The following is a 20,417-nucleotide window of genomic DNA, read 5'->3' on the forward strand; positions in this document are numbered from 1 at the left end:
CTTCATAAATAGGTGAATGAACTAGATTTTTTTTTTTTTTTTTTTTTTTTTTTGAAAGAGTGAATGAACTAGTTAGATAAATTGAATCAAGTTAATAATCTGCTTGTAAAACTTTCAGGTAATCTGTTGGCATTTTTCACCTGCAATGACATTCTCGGTTCCCTGGCAGATCTTATTTTGAAATTCTACTTATGAAGTATATTAACACTTTTAGGCCCTGTTTGGTTTGATGTAAAAAGTTTTATATATGGAAAATGATTGTTTCCATATTTTCTCATTTTTCTTTGTTTGGTTTGTTAAGGGGTGGAAAACAATTTTCCCAATGTTGGAAAATTATATCCTTTAAGGTGGAAAACATTTTCCTTTATGAAACAAGGGAAACCACATTTTCCTTCCCTCATTCTTACCTCATTTTTTACTTTCCTCTCCTCCATCCTCACATTTCCACCCCTGTTTTTAATTTCACTATAACTTTTCTTGATGGAACCAAACAAACGAAAACTAATTTGCAATTGTGGTTTTTTCTTGAAAATATGTTTTTCATGAAAACTAATTTTCATTGAAAGTATTTTACATCAAACCAAACGGGATCTTATATAGCACTAAGGTTATCTTTAATAGTCCTATTGTTTGACAAACTTGAAATCATACAGCTTGAATTTGACAAAGTTTTGTGGCCAAAAAGTGTAGATATAGCAACATTTATGATTGTTTCTTGTTTAGCTGTAAGTAGGGTTCAAATTGAACCAAAGCATGTGACAAGTACTTGAAATATTATTATCCAACATGCAAATGTCCTATATACATTCCTGTAAACCCAGCTACTGGACCATGCATACACAGTTAATCTAATTTACTTATGTTGCTCGAACTATTGGTTATGTTAAATGTTACTTCATCAACAACATGATTCGAAACATGACCCCTTCAATTAGAAAAATATACATAGGCTATTCCTTTGTGACCATATTGATCAATATTATGCAACATGAATAAGTAAAAGAGAAGGTAACATTGATACAACGGAAAAGTTGTTTGATTTGAATGATTTCATTCTAAACTTTCATTAATTTCTACAAAAAATTTCTGTTTCATGCCTACAATAATTTTCTATAATCTACATTATATACGAAAGAGGACATAATTTTTCTAGAAACTGCAAATAAGTATGTGTGGCTTAGTTTGTTCTTGATGCTCATGTGACAATGATGAGTGTCTGCAGCTGCCTAATGACATGATCAATGCCTTTTCTAAATCTACAGCTACACGTCTTTGGATCATAGAAATCATGTATTCCATGAAAATCGAATCACAAGGCACTGTAATTGGCCCTGAACTTGTTAACCCAAACTCTTCCTCAGCTATTCTGAAAAGCTCTATGAAAATCTCACTCTTGAGATAAGCCAAAGGAATGGTAAATCGTTTTCCATCTGTTGTGTAGACAACAAAGTGACCCTCATCAGCCAGTGGTTTCGGCCAGGAGATCCTCTTCCTGCTGGCAGCTGCTATCTTTTGCCACTTTCTTGCCATCTTGAGGAGCTTCTTTGTACTAATCATATTGAGATTTTTTTTTTTTGAGTGTAAGAAGAGATTTTTTTTTCAAAGATGAGGAAATAGATGAGTATGAAGTATTAAGCAATTGAGTTGGTTGGAAAGAGTTGAGGGAATGGGCAGATTTATAGCTTCAAGCTGAAGACAAATCACTTCATTGGTGACAGCATTGTTTTCAATATTTTGAAGCAAAACCATGTGATTAGGTTTTTGTTGCTTTGGATGATCCAAAATCATGTAGCCCAAATATGTCTCTTGATAATTAATATGAACCTCTTCTAAGCCAGCCAATTAGATTATAGAATCATAATTTGAATGGTTCTGCTTTTTCTTTCATCCAATATCTAATATGCATAATTGTGCTGTTCTCTGATGCATATGCCAACTAAACATCTGCATTTAATTATTTGGTAAGTGCTTGGTAGTGTGAATACATGATGAGCCCAAACAAAGCAGTATCCACTCTCAACTACGATATCGTCGATAATCTAATTAATTTGCTGTCAAGAGGCTTATATCAATCATCAAATTACATCTTTGGTCCTACGTATTCCGAAATTTGTCAGAATGAATGCCAAATAGATAAGTAGCCCAGACACGGCCATGAATATCCACATGAACTTGCTTCAAAAGAATGAAAACATGGCAGACCCACATTAAAATGAATTGTCTCTAGTTTGGAGCTATAAAACTTGATCATTCTCCAAAGTATTTCTCAACCAAACTGCTAATTTTCTCATAACATTCCAATCTTCTTACTGTCAATAAATTCTCTCCTTAAAATTCTTTAGCAGAATACCCAAAAAAAATGATCAGTACTAAGAAGCTCATCAAAATGGCAAAGAAATGGCAAAGATTAGCAGCTGCCAGCAGGAGGAGGATTTCTTGGTCAAAATCAGTGGTAGAGAAGGGTCATTTTGTTGTTTACTCAAGTGATAAGAGGCGATTTGTAATTCCTTTGGCATACCTTAACAACGAGATTTTCAGAGAGCTCTTTAGAATTGCCGAGGAAGAGTTTGGAGTGTCAAGTACGGGGCCAATCATGTTGCCTTGTGACTCGAGTTTCTTGGAGTACGCGATCTCCATGATCCAAAGACACATGACTGAGGACTTGGAGAGGGCATTGATCATGTCCTTTGCAAATTGCAGATACTCATCTTTGTCAAATGACCAACAAGAACAAACCAGTCAACAATTGTTTATCTGTAGTTTCTAGAAAATTTTCCTCTTTTTGTAGATACGAATAGTTGTACAAAATTAATGAGAGATTAATAGAAATTTTATGCGTTCAAATCAAACAATCTGGTCAGTTTAGCACAGTCCCTTTATCTTTTCATGGTATAAAAAGGAAATGATATTGCTTAATAAAAACAAAACAAAAACTTACAGGAAAGGAAACTGTTTAAATTGAAGTGGTAAAGTTGAACTGAATGACAGATGATTTCTGCATCATATATCCTCCTTCCTGTGCTGCTAACTGCAATGCAAAAGCATTTACATATGTTATACTGATTACTAATAAACTTAGCAATCGACACAAATTATTCTCTATAGAAATATTTGGCATCCGACTGAGTCAGCTTATTATAGAATCGTCGAATGAAGAAAAAATATTCAATGAAAAAGAAAGCAGTTTCCAATTACAAGAACATCAAATAGTACTAGGCTTAACAAATGAACTAACAATACAGTAAAGCCAGTGACCTAGTTCAGGTCAAATCAAGCAGTACATGACATTATAACAGCGGCTTTCATTTAGTAATTGTTCAGCACACCTTACATGACACAGAAAGCCTGTCCTAAAAAAATATGAAGTTACAGCAACCAATAGGCAAATGCAGTCAAAAAATTTGTTATTTGTGACCTTGCAGAAAATCAGTATAGAAAAATGCAAGTATATTATTAAATTAAAAAAAAAAGAAAATTAAAGGTCATTAGTTGATATATATATTTCAAACATAAAAATTCACCCTTGAGTCCATTTGGATCTCCGGATGTCAAACAACCAAGACTAAAGTTTGTTAATAGGTGATACATGTCATCCAGCATATATAACTTCAGAAATCAGAACTCTTCAGAAAATAATGGAAAAAACCTATCCATAATCTTAACTGTAACACAAATCTGCTATCATAGCGGGTGAGATGTGAGAGCATAATAAAAGGATGAATTCATTGTTAGTCTTAAGTTCAGCTCCAGCTAATTCTTAGTATAATGCAGCACAGATGGATACTATGAGGTAGTATGCAGACTCTACGGTACTAAGTATTAGTACTGCAATCCTAGAATTTTAGTCCTGCTGTCATATCAGAATACCAGATCTAGTAGCTGACCTTTCAAACATTTGGCGATGCTCACCTACATGAACCACAGGATTGACAATACTAATTACTATCATATTGAAAACAAAGCCAAGTTTCGCCGTATGCACCATCACTGCCATGATAGTCCAAGCAATCCATGTTACTTTGTTCCTTAATTATCTATATAATGCTCCACCTTGTAGTGGTTTAGAGAAGTTCCGTCTTGGATTATCTATTTCATGTTCCATATTGTAGTGGTTGAAAGGAAGAATTGGCCTACATGGAGTCATGGAGTGGTTCACACTTGGCCAACATGTTCTCAAATCATTCTAATGATAGCTCTAAGCCAAACAAAGTAAACATGCCCACCTGAAGTTTCACATGGTTCTGTTTTTTTGAAGAAATGATATGCCCTTGGATTGGAGCTATAAAAATCCAATACAGCCTCATTCCTTCAACAAGCACAGCAACATCTTCAAAGAATTTATTTCCTTCAACCAGACATTAGCGCTTCCTTACATAATTTCTGATTCAGAAACACCAGGTCTTTCTCTTCCACTGTTACAGAAAACACAACATGATAAGTACCAAGAAGCTTATTCAACTGGCACGAAAGTGGCAAAAGATGGCAGTCGCTAGTAGAAGAAGAATTTCCTGGCCAAGAACACTGGCTGATAAAGGCCATTTTGTTGTCTATACAACAGATAGTAGGCGGTTTATGATACCCTTGACATGCCTTAAGACTGAGATTTTCAGAGAGCTCTTAAGAATGGCAGAGGAAGAGTTTGGGGTTACAAGTACAGGACCAATTACGCTTCCTTGTGATTCGAGTTTCATGGAGTATGCAATCTCTATGATCCAGCGACATGCAGCTGAAGAATTGGAGAAGGCACTTATTACATCCTTAGTAAGCTGTAGATACTCATCATTGTCATATGAACATCAAACACAAACCACACAACAATTGCTTGTCAGTAGTTTCTAATTAAGACAATTTCCTTTCTCCTTTTTTTGTATAGGACAATACTATGTAATTATACCTAGATAGAGTTTATGGAACTTCCTGCGGATATTATTAAAAACAAGTCTCGCAATATTAGCAATTTGTTCTTGTTTACCTTATTACAGGAACTGTCATTGATTAACACAGAATGGAATAGGCTAAAATTTTAATCAGAAGAGACCAAAAAATATCTGGAATAAAAGGAAGTTTGAAAGAAATTGAAGTGGTGAACTGAATTAAACTTTTATAAGTTATTACAAACAAACTTTCAAGCAATCCCTTCAGTTCATTATAGTTAACAGCAGTAGAGTAGCAAGGACATAAAGATTTGAGTTGTGACCTTGCATAGAAGCAGTTAATAGAACATGTATACTATAATCAGACTACATAAAAAATGACATCTACTACTTACTGAAGTATAAGCTCAGTCTTAGAACTTACAGGCAGACCAGACTCTATCAGAGTAATAGTTACCCATCCAGCTAGCCAACTTTGAACTTTAATAATCGATGGTATTATGCTCTCACATCTCACCCGCTATGATAGTATACTTATGATTAGAGCTGTCAAAAGTTAACCCGACCCGAAATATCGACTCAAACCCGATTATTAACCGACCCATCTGAACCCGAAAAAATGGTGACCCAAACCCGACCTGACCCGACTTGAAACCAACCCTAGACACAAGTTGACTCGAGTATGTAAGACCCGAACCCGAATATGAACTGACCTGGAGATGACCCGACCCGAATGTAACTCGTAAATTATTGACATGAACCGAACCCGACTTGAACCAAAATTAAACCAAACCCGTTTTAACCCGTCAAAACCCGAATTTAACCCGACTTGTTACTAACCTAACCTGAATTCAACCCGACCCGCTCCTAACCCGACCCAAATTTAACCCAACCTGACTTGTTATTGACCTGACCCAAATTCAACCCGACTTGTTATTGACTAGACCCGAATTTTACCAGACCTATTACTAACCCGACCAAAAATTCAACCCGATCTGTTACTAACCCGACTCGAAATCAACACGATTTGTTATTGACCCGACCTAAATTCAACCTCAAATTTAAGAGTTAAATATAGTATATATTTGTTGTATGGTCAAAGGAGATAATTATCTTCCTAAATTATAAACTATAGTTCCCTAGTATATTGTCATATATATTATAGTCAAAGAAAATAATTAGCTTGATAAAAATGATAATTATCTATTTATAGTTGGTTGAACTCGAATATGACCTGACTTGGAAATGACCCTACCTCATTATCTAACCTGCAAATTATTGACTTGAACATAACCCGACTTAACACCGAGAATGACCCGACTTAGAAATGACCCAACCTGATTGTAACCCGCAAATTAATGATTTGAACCCGAGCATGACCCAACCTAATTATGACCCGCAAATTATTAACTTGAACCGAACCTGACTCAAACCCGAGAATGACCCAACCTGATTCTAACCCGCAAATTATTGACTTGAACCGAACTCGAATCGAACCCGAGAATTACCCTAACCCGTTTTAACCAAAATTAAACCCGACCTATTGTTCACCCGACCCAAATGTAACCCGACCTGTTATTAACCCGACCCAAAACCAAAAGAAGTATGACCCGACGTGACACGACTCAAGCATGACCCAACCCAAACCCGACTGGCACAGGTTATGGAATTAATCCGAATTGACCCAACCCGAGTTGACCCGACCCAAACCCGACCCGTTTACCCGAATTGAAAGTTCTACCCGAAACCACCAAAATTTCTCAAAAGACGTTGATATTAACCTTCAATTTTGGAATTTTTTAACTTTTTTTCACTCGTATATAAAAATTTCCAAAACGTTTACAATGGTCCCTAATATCCTCCGGAGTCCAATTGGCTGGGTGGAACCATCCAATTTTCCTTTAAACGACCAATTTACCGGTTTACAATTTGTACCATTTTCATTAACTTAAACTAACCACAAACACTTATGACAACATATAATGATCATATATGGATCCAAACGGCATTATATGACCCCGAGATGTATCCCGTTAAATCTCAATGTTTTTCGGCACCGGGCCCCGAATCATTAGAAATTTCTCAAAAAGCATGGATGTTAGCCTTCAATTTTGGAAATTTTTGATTTTTTTTCGTCCGAAAATAAAAATGCCGAAATGTTTACCATGATCCCTAATACCGTTCGGGAGTCCCATTGGGTGGGTGGAACCATCCAATTTGCATTTAAAACAACCAATTTACCGGTTTACAACTTGCACCGATTTCAATAATTCAAGCCTACCACGAACATTTATGACAACAAATAATGATCATATATGGTTCCAAATAGCATTCTCTGACCCCGAGATGTATCCCCTAAAATTTCAAGACTTTTCGACACTAGGCCTCGAAAACTCCAAAAATTCTCAAAAAGCGTGGATATAGCCTTCAATTTTTGAATTTTTTGACTTTTTTTTTCCAAAAATAAAAATTGCCGAAATGTTTACCATGGTCTCAAATACACTCCCGGAATCCAATTGGGTGGGTGGAACCATCCAGTTTGCCTTTAAACGACCAATTTACCAGTTTATAACTTGCGCCGATTTCATTAACTCAAGCCTACAACACACATTTATGACAACATATAATGATCATATATGGTTCCAAACAACATTATATCAACCCGAGATGTATCCCTTAAAATCTAAAGGCTTTTCGACACCGGACCCCAAAACCGCAAAAATTTCTCAAAAAGCTTGGATATTAGCCTTTAATTTTGAAATAATTTTACTTTTTTTTCTCGGAAATGAAAATTGCCTAAATGTTTACCATGGTCCCTAATATCCTCCGGAAGTCCAATTCGGTGGGTTGAACCATCCTATTTACCTTTAAAGAGTCAATTTACCGGTTTACAGCTTGCACCGATTAAATTAACTTAAGCCTACTACGAACATTTATGACAACATATAATGATTATATATGGTTCCAAACGACGTTATATAACCTTGAGATGTATTCCCTTAAATCTCAAAACTTTTCGACACCGAGCCTCGAAAAATCCCAAATTTCCCAAAAAGCATAGATTTCAATTTTGGAATTTTTAAACTTTTTTTCACCCGGAAAAAAAAAAAAAAAAAAAAAAAAAAAAAAAAAAAAAAATTTGCCGAAATTTTTACCGTGGTCCCTAATTCCCTCCGGGAGTCCAATTGGGTGAGTGGAACCAAGTAATTTGCTTTTAAACGACTAGTTTACCGATTTACAACTTGCACCGATTTCATTAAATCAAGCCTATCACGAACATTTATGACAATATATATTAATCATATATAGTTTCAAACGGCATTATATAACCCCCAGATGTATCCCCTAAAATCTCATTTCATTTCGAACCTTCGAAAATTCTCAAAAAACATGGATATTAGCCTTCAATTTCGGAATTTTTATTCTTTTTATCGCCCAGAAATTAAAATTGCCAAAATGTTTACCATACTCCCTAATACCCTCCGGAAGTCCAATTGGGTGTGTAGAACCATTCTATTTGCCTTTAAACGGCCAATTAAACGGTGTACAACTTGCACTAATTTAATTAACTCAAGCTTACTACGAACATTAATAACAACATATAATGATCATATATGATTCCAAACGGCATTATATGACCGTGAGATGTATCCCCTTCAATCTCAAAACTTTTCGACACCGGACCTCGAAACAACTCAAATTTCTCAAAAAGCGAGGATTTCAATTTTGGAATTTTTTACTTTTTTCGCCCGAAAATAAAAATTGCTGAAATGTTTACCATGATCGTTAATACCAGCCAGAAATCCAATTGAGTGGGTGGAACCATCCAATTTGGCTTTAAACGACCAGTTTACAAGTTTATAACTTGCACAAATTTCATTAACTCAAGCCTAATACAAACATTTATAACAACAAATAATGGTCATATATGGTTCCAAACGGCATTAAATGACCCAGAGATATATCCCACAGAATTTCAAGACTTTTCAACACTAGGACCCAAAACCTCCAAAATTTCTTAAAAAGTGTGGATATTAGCCTTCAATTTTGAAATTTTGCGACTTTTTTTTGTCCGGAAATAAAAATTGCCGAAATGTTTACAATGGTCTCTAATACCCTTTAGGAGTCCAAATAGTTAGGTGGAATCATCCAATTTGTCCTTTAAACGGTCAATTTACCGATTTAAAACTTGCACCAATTTCATTGATTCAAGCCTACCACGAACATTTAAGATAACATATTATGATCATATATGGTTCCAAACGCCATTATATGACACCAAGATGTATACCCTAAAATCTTAAGCCTTTTTGGCACCGGGCCCCGAAACCTCAAAAATTTCTCAAAAACCGTGGATATTAGCCTTTAATTTTGGAATTTTTTTACTTTTTTCGCCCGAAAATAAAATTGTCAAAAATATCTACCTTGGTCCCTAATACCCTCTGGGAGCCCAATTGGCTTAGTGGAATTATCCAATTTGCCTTTAAACGGCCAAATTACCGATTTACAACATGTAATGATTTGATTAACTCAAGCCTGCCTCGAACATTTATAACAACATATAATGATTATTTATGGTTCCAAACGACATTACATGACCCTGAGATGTATCCCCTAATATCTAAAGACTTTTCGACGTCGGGCCCAAAAACCTCAAAGTTTTCTCAAAAAACGTGTATATTAGCCTTCAATTTTAAAATTTTTTTACTTTTCTTCGGCCAGAAATAAAAATGGCCAAAATGTTTACCATGGTCCCTAAAACCCTCCAGGATTCCAATTGGGAGGGTGAAACAATTCTATTTGTCTTTAAACGGTCAATTTACTGGTTTACAACTTGCACCGATTAAATTAACTTAACCCTACTACGAACATTTATGACATCATATAATAATCATATATGGTTCCAAACGACATTATATGACCTCGAGATGTATACCCTTAAATCTCAAAACTTTTCAAAACCGAGCCTCGAAACATCCAATTTGGCTTTAAACGACCAATTTACAGGTTTTTAACTTGCACTGATTTCATTAACTAAGTCTACCTCGAACATTTATGACAACAAATAATGATCATATATGGTTCCAAACGACATTATATGACCCCGAGAGTTATTCCCTAGAATTTCAAACCTTTTCGATACAGGGGCCCGAAACCTCCAAAATTTCTCAAAAAACGTGGATAATAGCCTTCAATTTCGGAATTTTTTTACTTTTTTTTCGCCCGGAAATAAAAATTGCAGAAATGTTTACCATGGTCGCTAATACTCTCCGAGAGTCAAATTGAGTGTGTGGAACCATTCAATTTGCTTTTAAAACGACCAATTTACCGACTTACAACTTGCACCGATTTGCCGGTTTACAACGGCCAATTAAATTAACTTGCACCGAACCCAACTTGAACCGAAATTGACCAAAACCCGATTTAACCCGTCAAAATCCAAATTTTACTCGACTTGTTACGAACCTGGCCTGAATTCGACCCGACCCTAATTTAACCCAGCCTGTTACAAACTCGACTCGAAATCGACCCGACTTGTTATTAAACTGATCCAAATTCAACCTGACTTGTTATTGACCTGACCCGAATTTTACCATACCTATTACTTACCCAACCCAAAAATTCAACCCGATTTGTTACTAACCTGACTCGAAATTAACATGACTTGTTATTGACTAAGGGTGTTCAAATCCAGGTACCCGGGATTTCGGGTACCCGGAAATGCGAGTACCCAAGGTCTTGGGTAGTCAAATACTCGGCCCATGACCCGACCCGAGAAATCTGGGTACCCGGTTAATGGGTACCAGAAATTCCCGGGTCGGGTCGAAGGGTACTCGAATAAAAGTAAAAAAAAAAATTAAATAAATAAAGTTTAATGTTTGCATTTGAAAGCATTAAAAAAAAATACTCTTGTACACAAATTGAAGATAATTAAGATTCAACTAAGGAATTAAAAGAAATTGAGAACATAAAATTTAGATACAAGCATACAACCACAAATAATATACTTCTTATACAGATAAAATAGACAAAACACCTTAAACATTCACAAATGAAGAATCACTGAGAATTTATGTCAATTGGATCTTAGCAAATTTGAGCAAAATATTAGAGAAATCATAAGATTTCTAACATTAATAAGAGTTAAATTATCAAATTGAACTTGACAAGGATCTTTCTTGGAGGATGAATAGGCCCGCAAGTCCACAACTAAAGCTCGGCTATGGCTTATCTCGGACTATTTCCAGCAACTAAAGCTCGGCCGCGCGGTTTCCAGCAAGCCTATCTCCGACGATGCGTGCAGTGGTTCGATTTTTTGGGTTGATGAAGGCTTTGCTCTTGATGTTTGCAATGAAATTGTTTATTTGCAATAGGTGAATGAAGGAGAGAGAAAGATGAATGAAGGAGAGAGAGAGAGGTGGGTGCTTGAAGGAGAGAAAGAGAGGTGGGTGCTGCTTAAAGGAGAGAGAAAGGTGGGTGCTTGAAGGAGAGAGAGTGAGTGACGACTGTGCATAAAACCCAAATTTCCTAGCAATATATATATATATTATATATAAAAAAATAAAAAAAAAGCTTAGCGGGTCAGCGGGTACCCGTCAAACACAAAAGGGCGGCCAATGACCCGACCCGCTAAATCTCAGTTTTACTGGGTCGGGTACCCGACCTGCTAATTTTGAAAAAAACAACAAAATTAACCGCTAAAATCTGTCGGGTAAGCGGGTCAACGGGTCGAGTCAACTGGGTCGGGTATTTTTTAACACCCCTATTATGGACCCGACCTAAATTCAACCCAAATTGTTCCTGACCCGATTTCAAATCAACTTAAATGCAATTTAGACCACCTTATTATTGTTGATCAAAGCATTTTGTCTTGGGGGACCAAGTCGGTTCTCACCAGCAAAAGAAAGGAGCATCATTCTCAAATTTAAGAGGTAAATATAGTACATATTTGTTGTATGGTCAAAGGAGATAATTATCTTCCTAAATTGTAGACTATAATTCCCTAGTATATTGCCATATATATTATAGTCAAAAGAAATAATTAGCTTGATAAAAATGATAATTATCTATTTATAGTTAGTTGAACCTGAATATGAACTGACTTGGAAATGATCCGACCTGATTGTAACCTGCAAATTAATGACTTGAACATAACCCGACTTGAATCCGAGAATGACCCGACTTGGAAATGACCCATCCTGATTATAACCCGTAAATTATTGTCTTGAACCCGAGAATGACTCGACTAGAAAATGACCCGACCTGATTATAATCCGCAAATTATTGACTTGAATCGAACCCGACTCAAACCCGAGATTGACCCGACCTGATTCTAACCGGCAAATTATTGACTTGAACCGAACCCGACTCGAACCCGAGAATTACCCTAACCCATTTGAACCCGTGAAAACCCGACCTATTGTTCACCCGACTCGAATGTAACCCGACCTGTTATTAACCTGGCCCAAACCCGATAAGAAGCATGACCCGACGTGACCCGACTCAAGCATGACCCAACCCAAACCCGACCCGCATAAGTTATATTATTAATCTGAATTGACCCGACCCAAGTTGACCCGACTCACTCTTTACCCGATCAAAACCCAACCCGTTTACCCGAATTGACAGCTCTACTTATGATAGCAGATTTGTATAATTGTTCGTCTACTGTCAATTTGGAGGGGGATGAGATTAATACACTCTTTGCTGCTATGATTTTTTATGTTAACCTTGGGAGATGAGGGTTATTTCTACATCATTCTTCCCTTAATTTTAATCACCAAACAAAAACATTAAGTAACAATGAAAACAGCAGCTTGTCATAACAAGACAAGGAAGAACCAAGAGCAGCAAAACATCTGGGTAGAATAGGATGACTAGTATTCTTGTAAGTATTGAATGAGGAAGATTGGACGAAACAGGTGTAAAGATTTACCAGTTTAAGAGCAACGGATCCTTAAATGATGATCAACTTATGAGAAGCAGGTTTAAAGCATAGTACGGACGTGATGAGCTTCAGTTTGGCAAATGGGCAGAACAAGCCATCAAGAAGGTTTGCTGACAAGAGGCAGTAATCAATAGTTGCTATAAGGATCACCAAACAAGGACAGTCGTAGAAAAGAATGACTTCCAAATTTCTCTACTCTGCACTTATCATATTTACGATGTTAACTTGCTAGTCTAGAGTCATGACTATCAATACAATGGCCTACATTGCAGTACAGTTGCAAAAAGAATCCAAGCAAGATTGCAAGCACGACCTGACGAGAGGGTGGGGAGAGGGGGGGTGGGGGACGGGAAAATCTACAGGCTATCTTTGTTTTGTCAAAACAATTTACTTATGTGGCTCTCAAGGAATTTCCAACTTACCTACACTTTGGGGTTTAATATGCCAACTCACAACAGCTTAATAGTATCTCACAAGGGAGTTCAAGCAAAACCAAATCCAACATGCCCACCTGCTTAACAGGATTTCTAGGACCAACATCCACGTGGTCTTGCTTCCAAAAAAATACAAGCACCATTAAAATCATGTCATTTGCTAAGAGCTATAAAGCCTTGCTACTTCTCAAAAATCCCTCAAACCAAACTACTTGTCCAAGTATCTACCTCCTTCTAATTCATAATTCAATCTCACACTCTCGGTCTTTCAAACTTCAGAAAACATGATCAGTTCAAAGAAACTGATAAAAATGGCAAGAAAGTGGCAAAAGCTAGCCGCAGCTAGCAGAAAGAGAATATCATGGCCAGCATCAAAAGTTGCGGATAAGGGTCATTTCATCGTTTACACAATAGATGGTGAAAGATTTATGATTCCCTTATCGTTTCTCAAGAGCGATTTTGTTACACAGCTCTTTCAAATGGCAGAAGAAGAGTTTGGATTAAGTGATGGGCATATTACATTACCATGTGATTCTACTTTCATGAAGTACGCCATCTCTATTCTCCAAAGACATACAGCCAAGGATTTTGAGAAAGCACTGATCTTGTCCTTGAGTAATACCTGCCACTCAACATCATTGTCGTGTTTACAGCAACAGCAGAATAGCCAGCATTTATTAATTCACAGCTTCTAGACTAGTTAGGAGAACAAAATGTATATGTTTTGCCATTTTGTATACCAAAAATGAGATACCTAGATGTTAATTAGATGTAAAGAGGATTCTGTTTAACATACTATTGCTTTTGAAACATCTCTATTTGTTTTTTGTTGCTAATTCTTACCCCCAACCCTCTGCTTCTCCCGGAAGAAAAAAAAAAAACTAATCACATGTCTTGAAAAAATGCATCCAAAATACAACCTTAACAATGTCAACTGAACATACAGGACATTAGTGACTCCAGTACACAGCATTCCTGACATGGTCTCACGAAAGGTAGCTTACAATCAAGATATTCAAATGTGCTCCTGATATTTTACTTTAAACTGAAACCAGAGCCGACAGAAAATAATGGTTGCAATATAAGGAAAACATTTCACAAAAGCCTCCAAACACCGCAAAAGTGTTCATAATTTACTAAAAAACATCCTTAGATGAAGCCATTGCTCTACAGTTGCCTGACTATATTGTCCTACGTAATTACTATATACAAAGTAGTTTGTATTGTTCTCAGTCTTCACTAATGCTACCACTTACAAACCTCGTTATCTTTATATCCCTCACATCCGAAATTTGCTTATCCAGTCCTATACATCATCTCTCTGTTTCTGTAAGCACGTGGCTTTTCTAAGGATGGCAGTCAACGATTAATTCCTGTTTTCTCAGAGGATGAACTATGGTACAACTTGTACAAGATGATTATTCTCTATGGGTACACATCTTCACATTAAAGGATCTAGTAAAGTATGTAATCAAACTAAAATCTGAATATCCTGATGTTCAGTTGCAGCAAGTAAATTTCCACATAATTAGAATATATCAAATCGAAGTTATATAATTTAATAAAACCTTTACCCCAACAAATAATACACCATCTATTGGAAGAAAAAAAAAATTGATGAATCTAACTTCTGGTTTAGGACTCAAGGTCAGCATGAGGGGCCTTGATCAGCTGGCAACGATTATCATGTACTTGTGAAGCTACGGACCCTTGAGGTTCCAACAAACACCACACAACAAAAACAGGAGACATCATTTATACGTAATCTCAATAAAGAGAGGATAAAGTTGAACTCTCTTTAGTTATCCACAACCACAATTTAGTAGCTAACAAGCAACCATCTAAATAAAGATTTAATTAAAAAGGACCCGTATGGCCTAAGTGGTTTAGACTCTTGATGACAACTGCTCTTCAGATGCTTGCTTCAGAGTGAACTAAATCCAGACACACCCACCTGCTTAATTGACAGAGACACGGAGTTGCAATTCTAACAACCATTCATAACTCACAAGTGGCTAGCACTAAAACGTACTAATGCTTTAATCAGTACAAGGTAATATTATTTGGCCTACATGGATTAGAAACTTGATGGAAACTACTCTTAAGGGTAATAAGCTAAAGCAAGACATAACCACCTGCTTGAAAGAGTGGTATGGACCCATCTCTACATGCTTTTGTAATCAAGAATTAGCATGTTACAAGAAACAATAGAGCCGTATGTCTTTGGGTTGGAGCTATAAAAGCTCGCGCACTTCTCATAGTTTCCTCAAATCAAATACAAACTTCCTCATCCGTTTCTAGTTTTCTACATCCTTAAACTCCATATTTCAATCCACCTCTAATTTTCTCAAGATCTAAAACATGATTAGTACAAAGAAGCTCATCACCATGGCAAGAAAATGGAAGAAACTAGCAGCAGCCAGCAGACGAAGGATTTCATGGCCAAAACCAGCAGTGGCCAAGGGTCATTTTGTAATATATACAACAGATGGAAGACGGTTTATGATTCCCTTGGTATATCTTCAGAGTGAGATAGTTAGAGAGCTGCTTAAGATGGCAGAAGAGGAGTTTGGACTCATAAGTGAAGGGCCTCTAACATTACCTTGTGATTCGACTTTTATGGAATATGCCATGTCTATTCTCCAAAGACATGCAAATGAGGATTTGGTGAGAGCAGTTATCATGTCCTTGGACAGTTGCCGCTCCTCATCATCATCATCAAATATGCAGCAAGGATACAACAATAATCAATTTTTAATCTCTAGCTTCTAGGAAGGCACGAGGGAAATTATTACAATTTCCTGAATAGTCTATGATTAGTGTTTAGAATACAATACAGATGTAACAGAAATTTTTGTTCATAATCAAATAGTTAGCCTTTGGATAACATTTTCTTGTGTTTGTCACTTTTGCCTCTCCCTATAGTAGAATCAACCTATTGAAAAAGAAATAAATTCTTGATTGCAAAGTAAAAATAAATAAAAAATAAAAAAATAAAAAAAAAATCCTACCATAAAAACAAACTATCACATACAGGAGTAAAAGGCCAGTCAAAAAGAGTACAAAGTAGCAAAACAAAAGGAAAAAAAAAAAAAAAAAAAAAAGAAGAAAAAATATAGGAATTTACAAGAGAAACTCCATTAAATTTAAAATTGAATGTCCATTAGTAGCCAGAAGGGGGGGTAAAAAGAACCACAAGCAGAATTTAACAGTAAAATGAATTTGAGAAGAAATTAGCCAGCCTATACCCAATTTTCAAATCAAGAGACCCAAAATTTCATTCAAGAGCCTATTCTCTTTCAATAATCAGAAACTATCTTTGTATATACTCTAGCATAATCATCTCATTCCATTAGTTTTGCTCAATACATTAGTAATTCATTCACGCTAAATCTTTACCAACGATATTATGTTGATATATCATCCAAGCAATGCTGCAGGCACTTCAAAACAAAAGGTGAAGATAAGTCTTTCATGCTAAACCAAGAGAAGATAGCATCAATATAACTTGCTTCCTCAACAATAAACTTAAGTTTGATGTCTTATGTTTCAAGCCTTCAAGGAAGACCAATGGCATCATCAATGTCTTAGGTGCGCAGAGTGGAAAAATAGAATATTCAGATATTCTTAGAAAAGAGCATACGTTTATAAGGACATAGGGTTGCACCAATCATCATGCTTATACACCATATTTTTTTATCATTCAACCCATTTCACTCCTATTTCAGAGTTATCCATCACAATAATAAACCTTCTGTGTGATAATACTATGCACTAATTTTTAAAATCACATCAAAATTCTAAGTCTAACAATATGATCCCACAAGAGAAGGCTCTTTCACCATCTTTTACACCTAGTTTGGATTCTGTCAGGTTAGCAATACTATTTTTGCTACATAAACATTTACTTCCCACCACTAGATAGATTAACCTTTAATCGACTCATAATTGCGACAACTTGGTTGCAGTTGTTTTTTTGGTCACTTAACAAGTTAACAAAGACAGGAGATAACAATTTCAGATCGGACAAACTTAAATATTTCTTGTCCAGCACAAATGCATACTTGTTCTCGGCAATCTCAAGAAATCCACAATCTAGAGGCTCTTTTGGCCACCACAGGTTAGAAACTTTATGAAACTACTCACCAAAATATTGGCTTCAGGGCAAACAAATAATCTAGACATGCCCACCTGCTTGGACAAGTTCCTGGGTCCAACATCCACATGGTTTGGCTACCAAGACTTTGCAAATGACACGATAGAGGTCATAATCTTTGGCTAGGGGCTATAAAAACCTTGCCTTTTGTAATTTCCTTAAACCAAAAATACCAACACAGACCAATTCTTATCCAATTTCTTAAATCCCAAAAGTCCTGTATATTTCTTAAGATTCAAAATCATGATTAGTACTAAGAAACTCCTCGAAATGGCAAGAAAGTGGCAGAAGCTAGCAGCAGACAGCAGAAGAAGGATCTCCTGGCAGAGAACAAAAGTAGCCAATAAGGGTCACTTTGTCATCTACACAACAGATGGAAGACGGTTCATGATTCCCTTGACGTATCTCAAAAGTGAGATACTCACAGAGCTCTTTAGAATGGCAGAAGAAGAGTTCGGACTGTCAAGTGATGGACCTATCACATTACCATGTGATTCAATTTTCATGGAACATGCTATTTCTATTCTCCAAAGACAAGGAAATGAAGATTTAGAGAAAGCACTAATTCTGTCTTTGGTTAGCTATCACTCTTCATTGTCATTATCAGATTTAAAACAAGAGAACACCAAGCAGCAATTACTTATCTGTAGCTTCTAGATAGAAACAAACAAATTCTTAAATTGTACATAGATCAAGTCACTAATGTCAAATGTAACCAAATATTTTATTCATAATCAAACAATTTTGCACTCGGAATCTCGTGATTATACTTGTAGTTCCCCCACCCCCTCCTTCAATATAGTTGCATACAAATCAGCTATTCCAATATCTAGCATGATGGAAGGAAAGAAGGATTAAAAATAATAATAAAAAAAGAGTACAAAATAGATGAAGTCCAATAAAATATTTCCAAAGGAAAAAAGGTCTTTACAAACTTTGGTATCTTAACTCATCAGTCTCAACAGAAGCAATTTGGATGTTTTATAAGAAGCTAATGTTCGTTGGAATCCTTCCTCACAGAAATACTTCACATGCAAGAAAACGAAGAGAGGGGGGAAGGCTGAGGGAAAAAGGAAACATCAATCTAAAAACTTCAAGATAAAATCCCTTAACAAAATGAACTTTCACCATCAGTATCAGGAGTAATAAAACCCACAGAAACTTCGTCGATGAACATATTCACTGTTTTGAATTGTGACCCATTATGTTGTTTTAAAACATCAGCTTAATCATCGATCAAGTCAATGGATAGCTTTTATTGTTGTTGATCTAATTATATAGCAGTATTAATTTAATCACACTGAGATTTGTGTAAGGATTTCGTAATAGTCCAAGCATTTCAGACAGAGGAACTACCATATTCTTCTCCTTTTCAGTGTGGTAGGCTGGTAGGAGGCAAAAAAAAAACCTTGAAAAGAAATTCCAGAACAATCTCTTCTAGGTACATCCCATGAGCCCCAATAAGTGTTAATATGGACATACATAGGCTAACGAAGATGCACCTTAGCCCTGTAGCCGTGGGCAACAGCATACAGTACCTAAATTACACTTGGGAAAAAATAAGAAGTAAAAACCCCACATGCCTCAATTTGATGTAATTTGTGTGGTTCTCATATAACTTCCCAATGATCATCACTTTTAAGTACTCAATTTGTCTAGTAACCACTTGACATCAATAAATCAGCCAAGTCCTAAGTGTGCTTTTGGCTTTACAACCATGGTTTACCACTTTACCAACCATAAGAAAGGAGACAATTCTACAGATTAGTAATCATCTTATCCCTTTACTCTTAAACTAGCACAAAATCTAGTGGCTTAAGAAACTAAACTGTCTAGGTTCACTATTTAAGAAGATATATCGCTTCTTGGGTTGACATGTGTGGTAGAGTTTCATGCCAACTACCTTCTAGACTTCAAAAAGATAGCTTTAGAGAAAAATATTATTTGGCATGAGAACATGCATGGTAGATTGCTTTGGCCCAGCATTCACATGGCTTTGTTATGGAACATAAGAGGCAACATAAACATCCAGCATTTGACTAGAGAAAATAAAATCTTGGACACTTGCCACAATTCCTTTGAACCCAACACAAACAAGTTCCTTATTCTAGTTCTAGCATCAAGAATATGACCATTACTAAGAAGCTCATCATAAGACCAAGGCTATCAGCAATAGCAGGAGCAGAATTTCTTGTTCACGAACAGCAATTACTAACAAAGGTCACTTCTTTGTTTACAACATGGAGGTGAAACAATAAAGGACCCTTATATCAAATGTTATAAAACATGGGAAGTGTTCAGTGAGGAACCTATCAAACTGCCTTGTGATTTTATCCAAGAAGATGTATACAAACAGAGCTTTTCAATGTGATATTCGTCAAATTATAATAAACTTGAAGTACTTCATCAATGATGAAACTCTAGAAGTTAGGCAAAAATTCCATCTTATTCCAAGAATTACCTATTTTTCCTTCGAAAAAAATAGTGTTTAATGTAAGGTTTTTATCTAGAATTCTCCTATTTTCATACAAGGGATTGTGCCAATATCTGACCTGGATATGAATGAGATAACAAAGGCCGGTACTTTAATTAATCTAATAACTATGAATAGATAGAGCTACCCAGTCATTTTGATTGCTTAATTCAATAATATTACCATAGGATATCCTGATGAGATCAGAGGGTCCGGTATGTCATACAACAACTTAGCAATTAGCATCAATAAGTCCTTCATTATCTAGTGGCTTGCAAGAGACTTAATAAGATAGCTTCTATATAATATAGGTAAAACTTTGATCAATACTCCATAATTGACAAATGTCCTTCATATGCAGGCTTCTAATAAACTTTAAATCAGACATGTCCACTAGCTTGGCAGAGCTTTCTTGAGACAACATCCACATGGTTTTGAAAGCAAGGAGGCAGTGTGAAGTGATTGACAGTAAATCCCTTTTCATTGACAAGGGTCTATAAAAGGCTAGCCACCTCCCCTGATTCTCTCAAAC

At 36.1% G+C, this 20,417-nt stretch overlaps 6 protein-coding genes across 6 annotated transcripts; 5 read left to right on the forward strand and 1 right to left on the reverse strand.

The window, feature by feature from the left end:
* Window positions 1–1,020: 1,020 nt before the first annotated feature.
* LOC110738653 (auxin-responsive protein SAUR64-like) lies at window positions 1,021–1,784 on the reverse strand. The gene has a single exon (XM_021919048.1). It carries the CDS (start codon window positions 1,555–1,557, stop codon window positions 1,150–1,152), a length of 408 nt encoding a protein of 135 aa, XP_021774740.1. The 5' UTR covers window positions 1,558–1,784; the 3' UTR covers window positions 1,021–1,149.
* A 432-nt stretch (window positions 1,785–2,216) lies between these two features.
* On the forward strand, window positions 2,217–2,842 carry LOC110738660 (auxin-responsive protein SAUR63-like). Its single transcript, XM_021919061.1, has one exon. It carries the CDS (start codon window positions 2,360–2,362, stop codon window positions 2,765–2,767), a length of 408 nt encoding a protein of 135 aa, XP_021774753.1. The 5' UTR covers window positions 2,217–2,359; the 3' UTR covers window positions 2,768–2,842.
* Window positions 2,843–4,231: 1,389 nt separating this feature from the next.
* LOC110737697 (auxin-responsive protein SAUR64-like) lies at window positions 4,232–5,010 on the forward strand. The gene has a single exon (XM_021918031.1). The coding sequence runs from the start codon at window positions 4,432–4,434 to the stop codon at window positions 4,837–4,839; it is 408 nt and encodes a 135-aa protein (XP_021773723.1). The 5' UTR covers window positions 4,232–4,431; the 3' UTR covers window positions 4,840–5,010.
* Window positions 5,011–13,567: 8,557 nt separating this feature from the next.
* On the forward strand, window positions 13,568–13,951 carry LOC110736969 (auxin-responsive protein SAUR67-like). Its single transcript, XM_021917314.1, has one exon. It carries the CDS (start codon window positions 13,568–13,570, stop codon window positions 13,949–13,951), a length of 384 nt encoding a protein of 127 aa, XP_021773006.1.
* Window positions 13,952–15,617: 1,666 nt separating this feature from the next.
* On the forward strand, window positions 15,618–16,028 carry LOC110736973 (auxin-responsive protein SAUR67-like). Its single transcript, XM_021917317.1, has one exon. It carries the CDS (start codon window positions 15,618–15,620, stop codon window positions 16,026–16,028), a length of 411 nt encoding a protein of 136 aa, XP_021773009.1.
* A 1,654-nt stretch (window positions 16,029–17,682) lies between these two features.
* LOC110736980 (auxin-responsive protein SAUR67-like) lies at window positions 17,683–18,069 on the forward strand. Its single transcript, XM_021917326.1, has one exon. The coding sequence runs from the start codon at window positions 17,683–17,685 to the stop codon at window positions 18,067–18,069; it is 387 nt and encodes a 128-aa protein (XP_021773018.1).
* The last annotated feature ends 2,348 nt before the right edge of the window (window positions 18,070–20,417 follow it).

The sequence above is a fragment of the Chenopodium quinoa genome, unplaced genomic scaffold, assembly GCF_001683475.1.
Source record: "Chenopodium quinoa cultivar QQ74 unplaced genomic scaffold, ASM168347v1, whole genome shotgun sequence".
In the NCBI taxonomy this organism is placed as follows: Eukaryota; Viridiplantae; Streptophyta; class Magnoliopsida; order Caryophyllales; family Amaranthaceae; genus Chenopodium; species Chenopodium quinoa.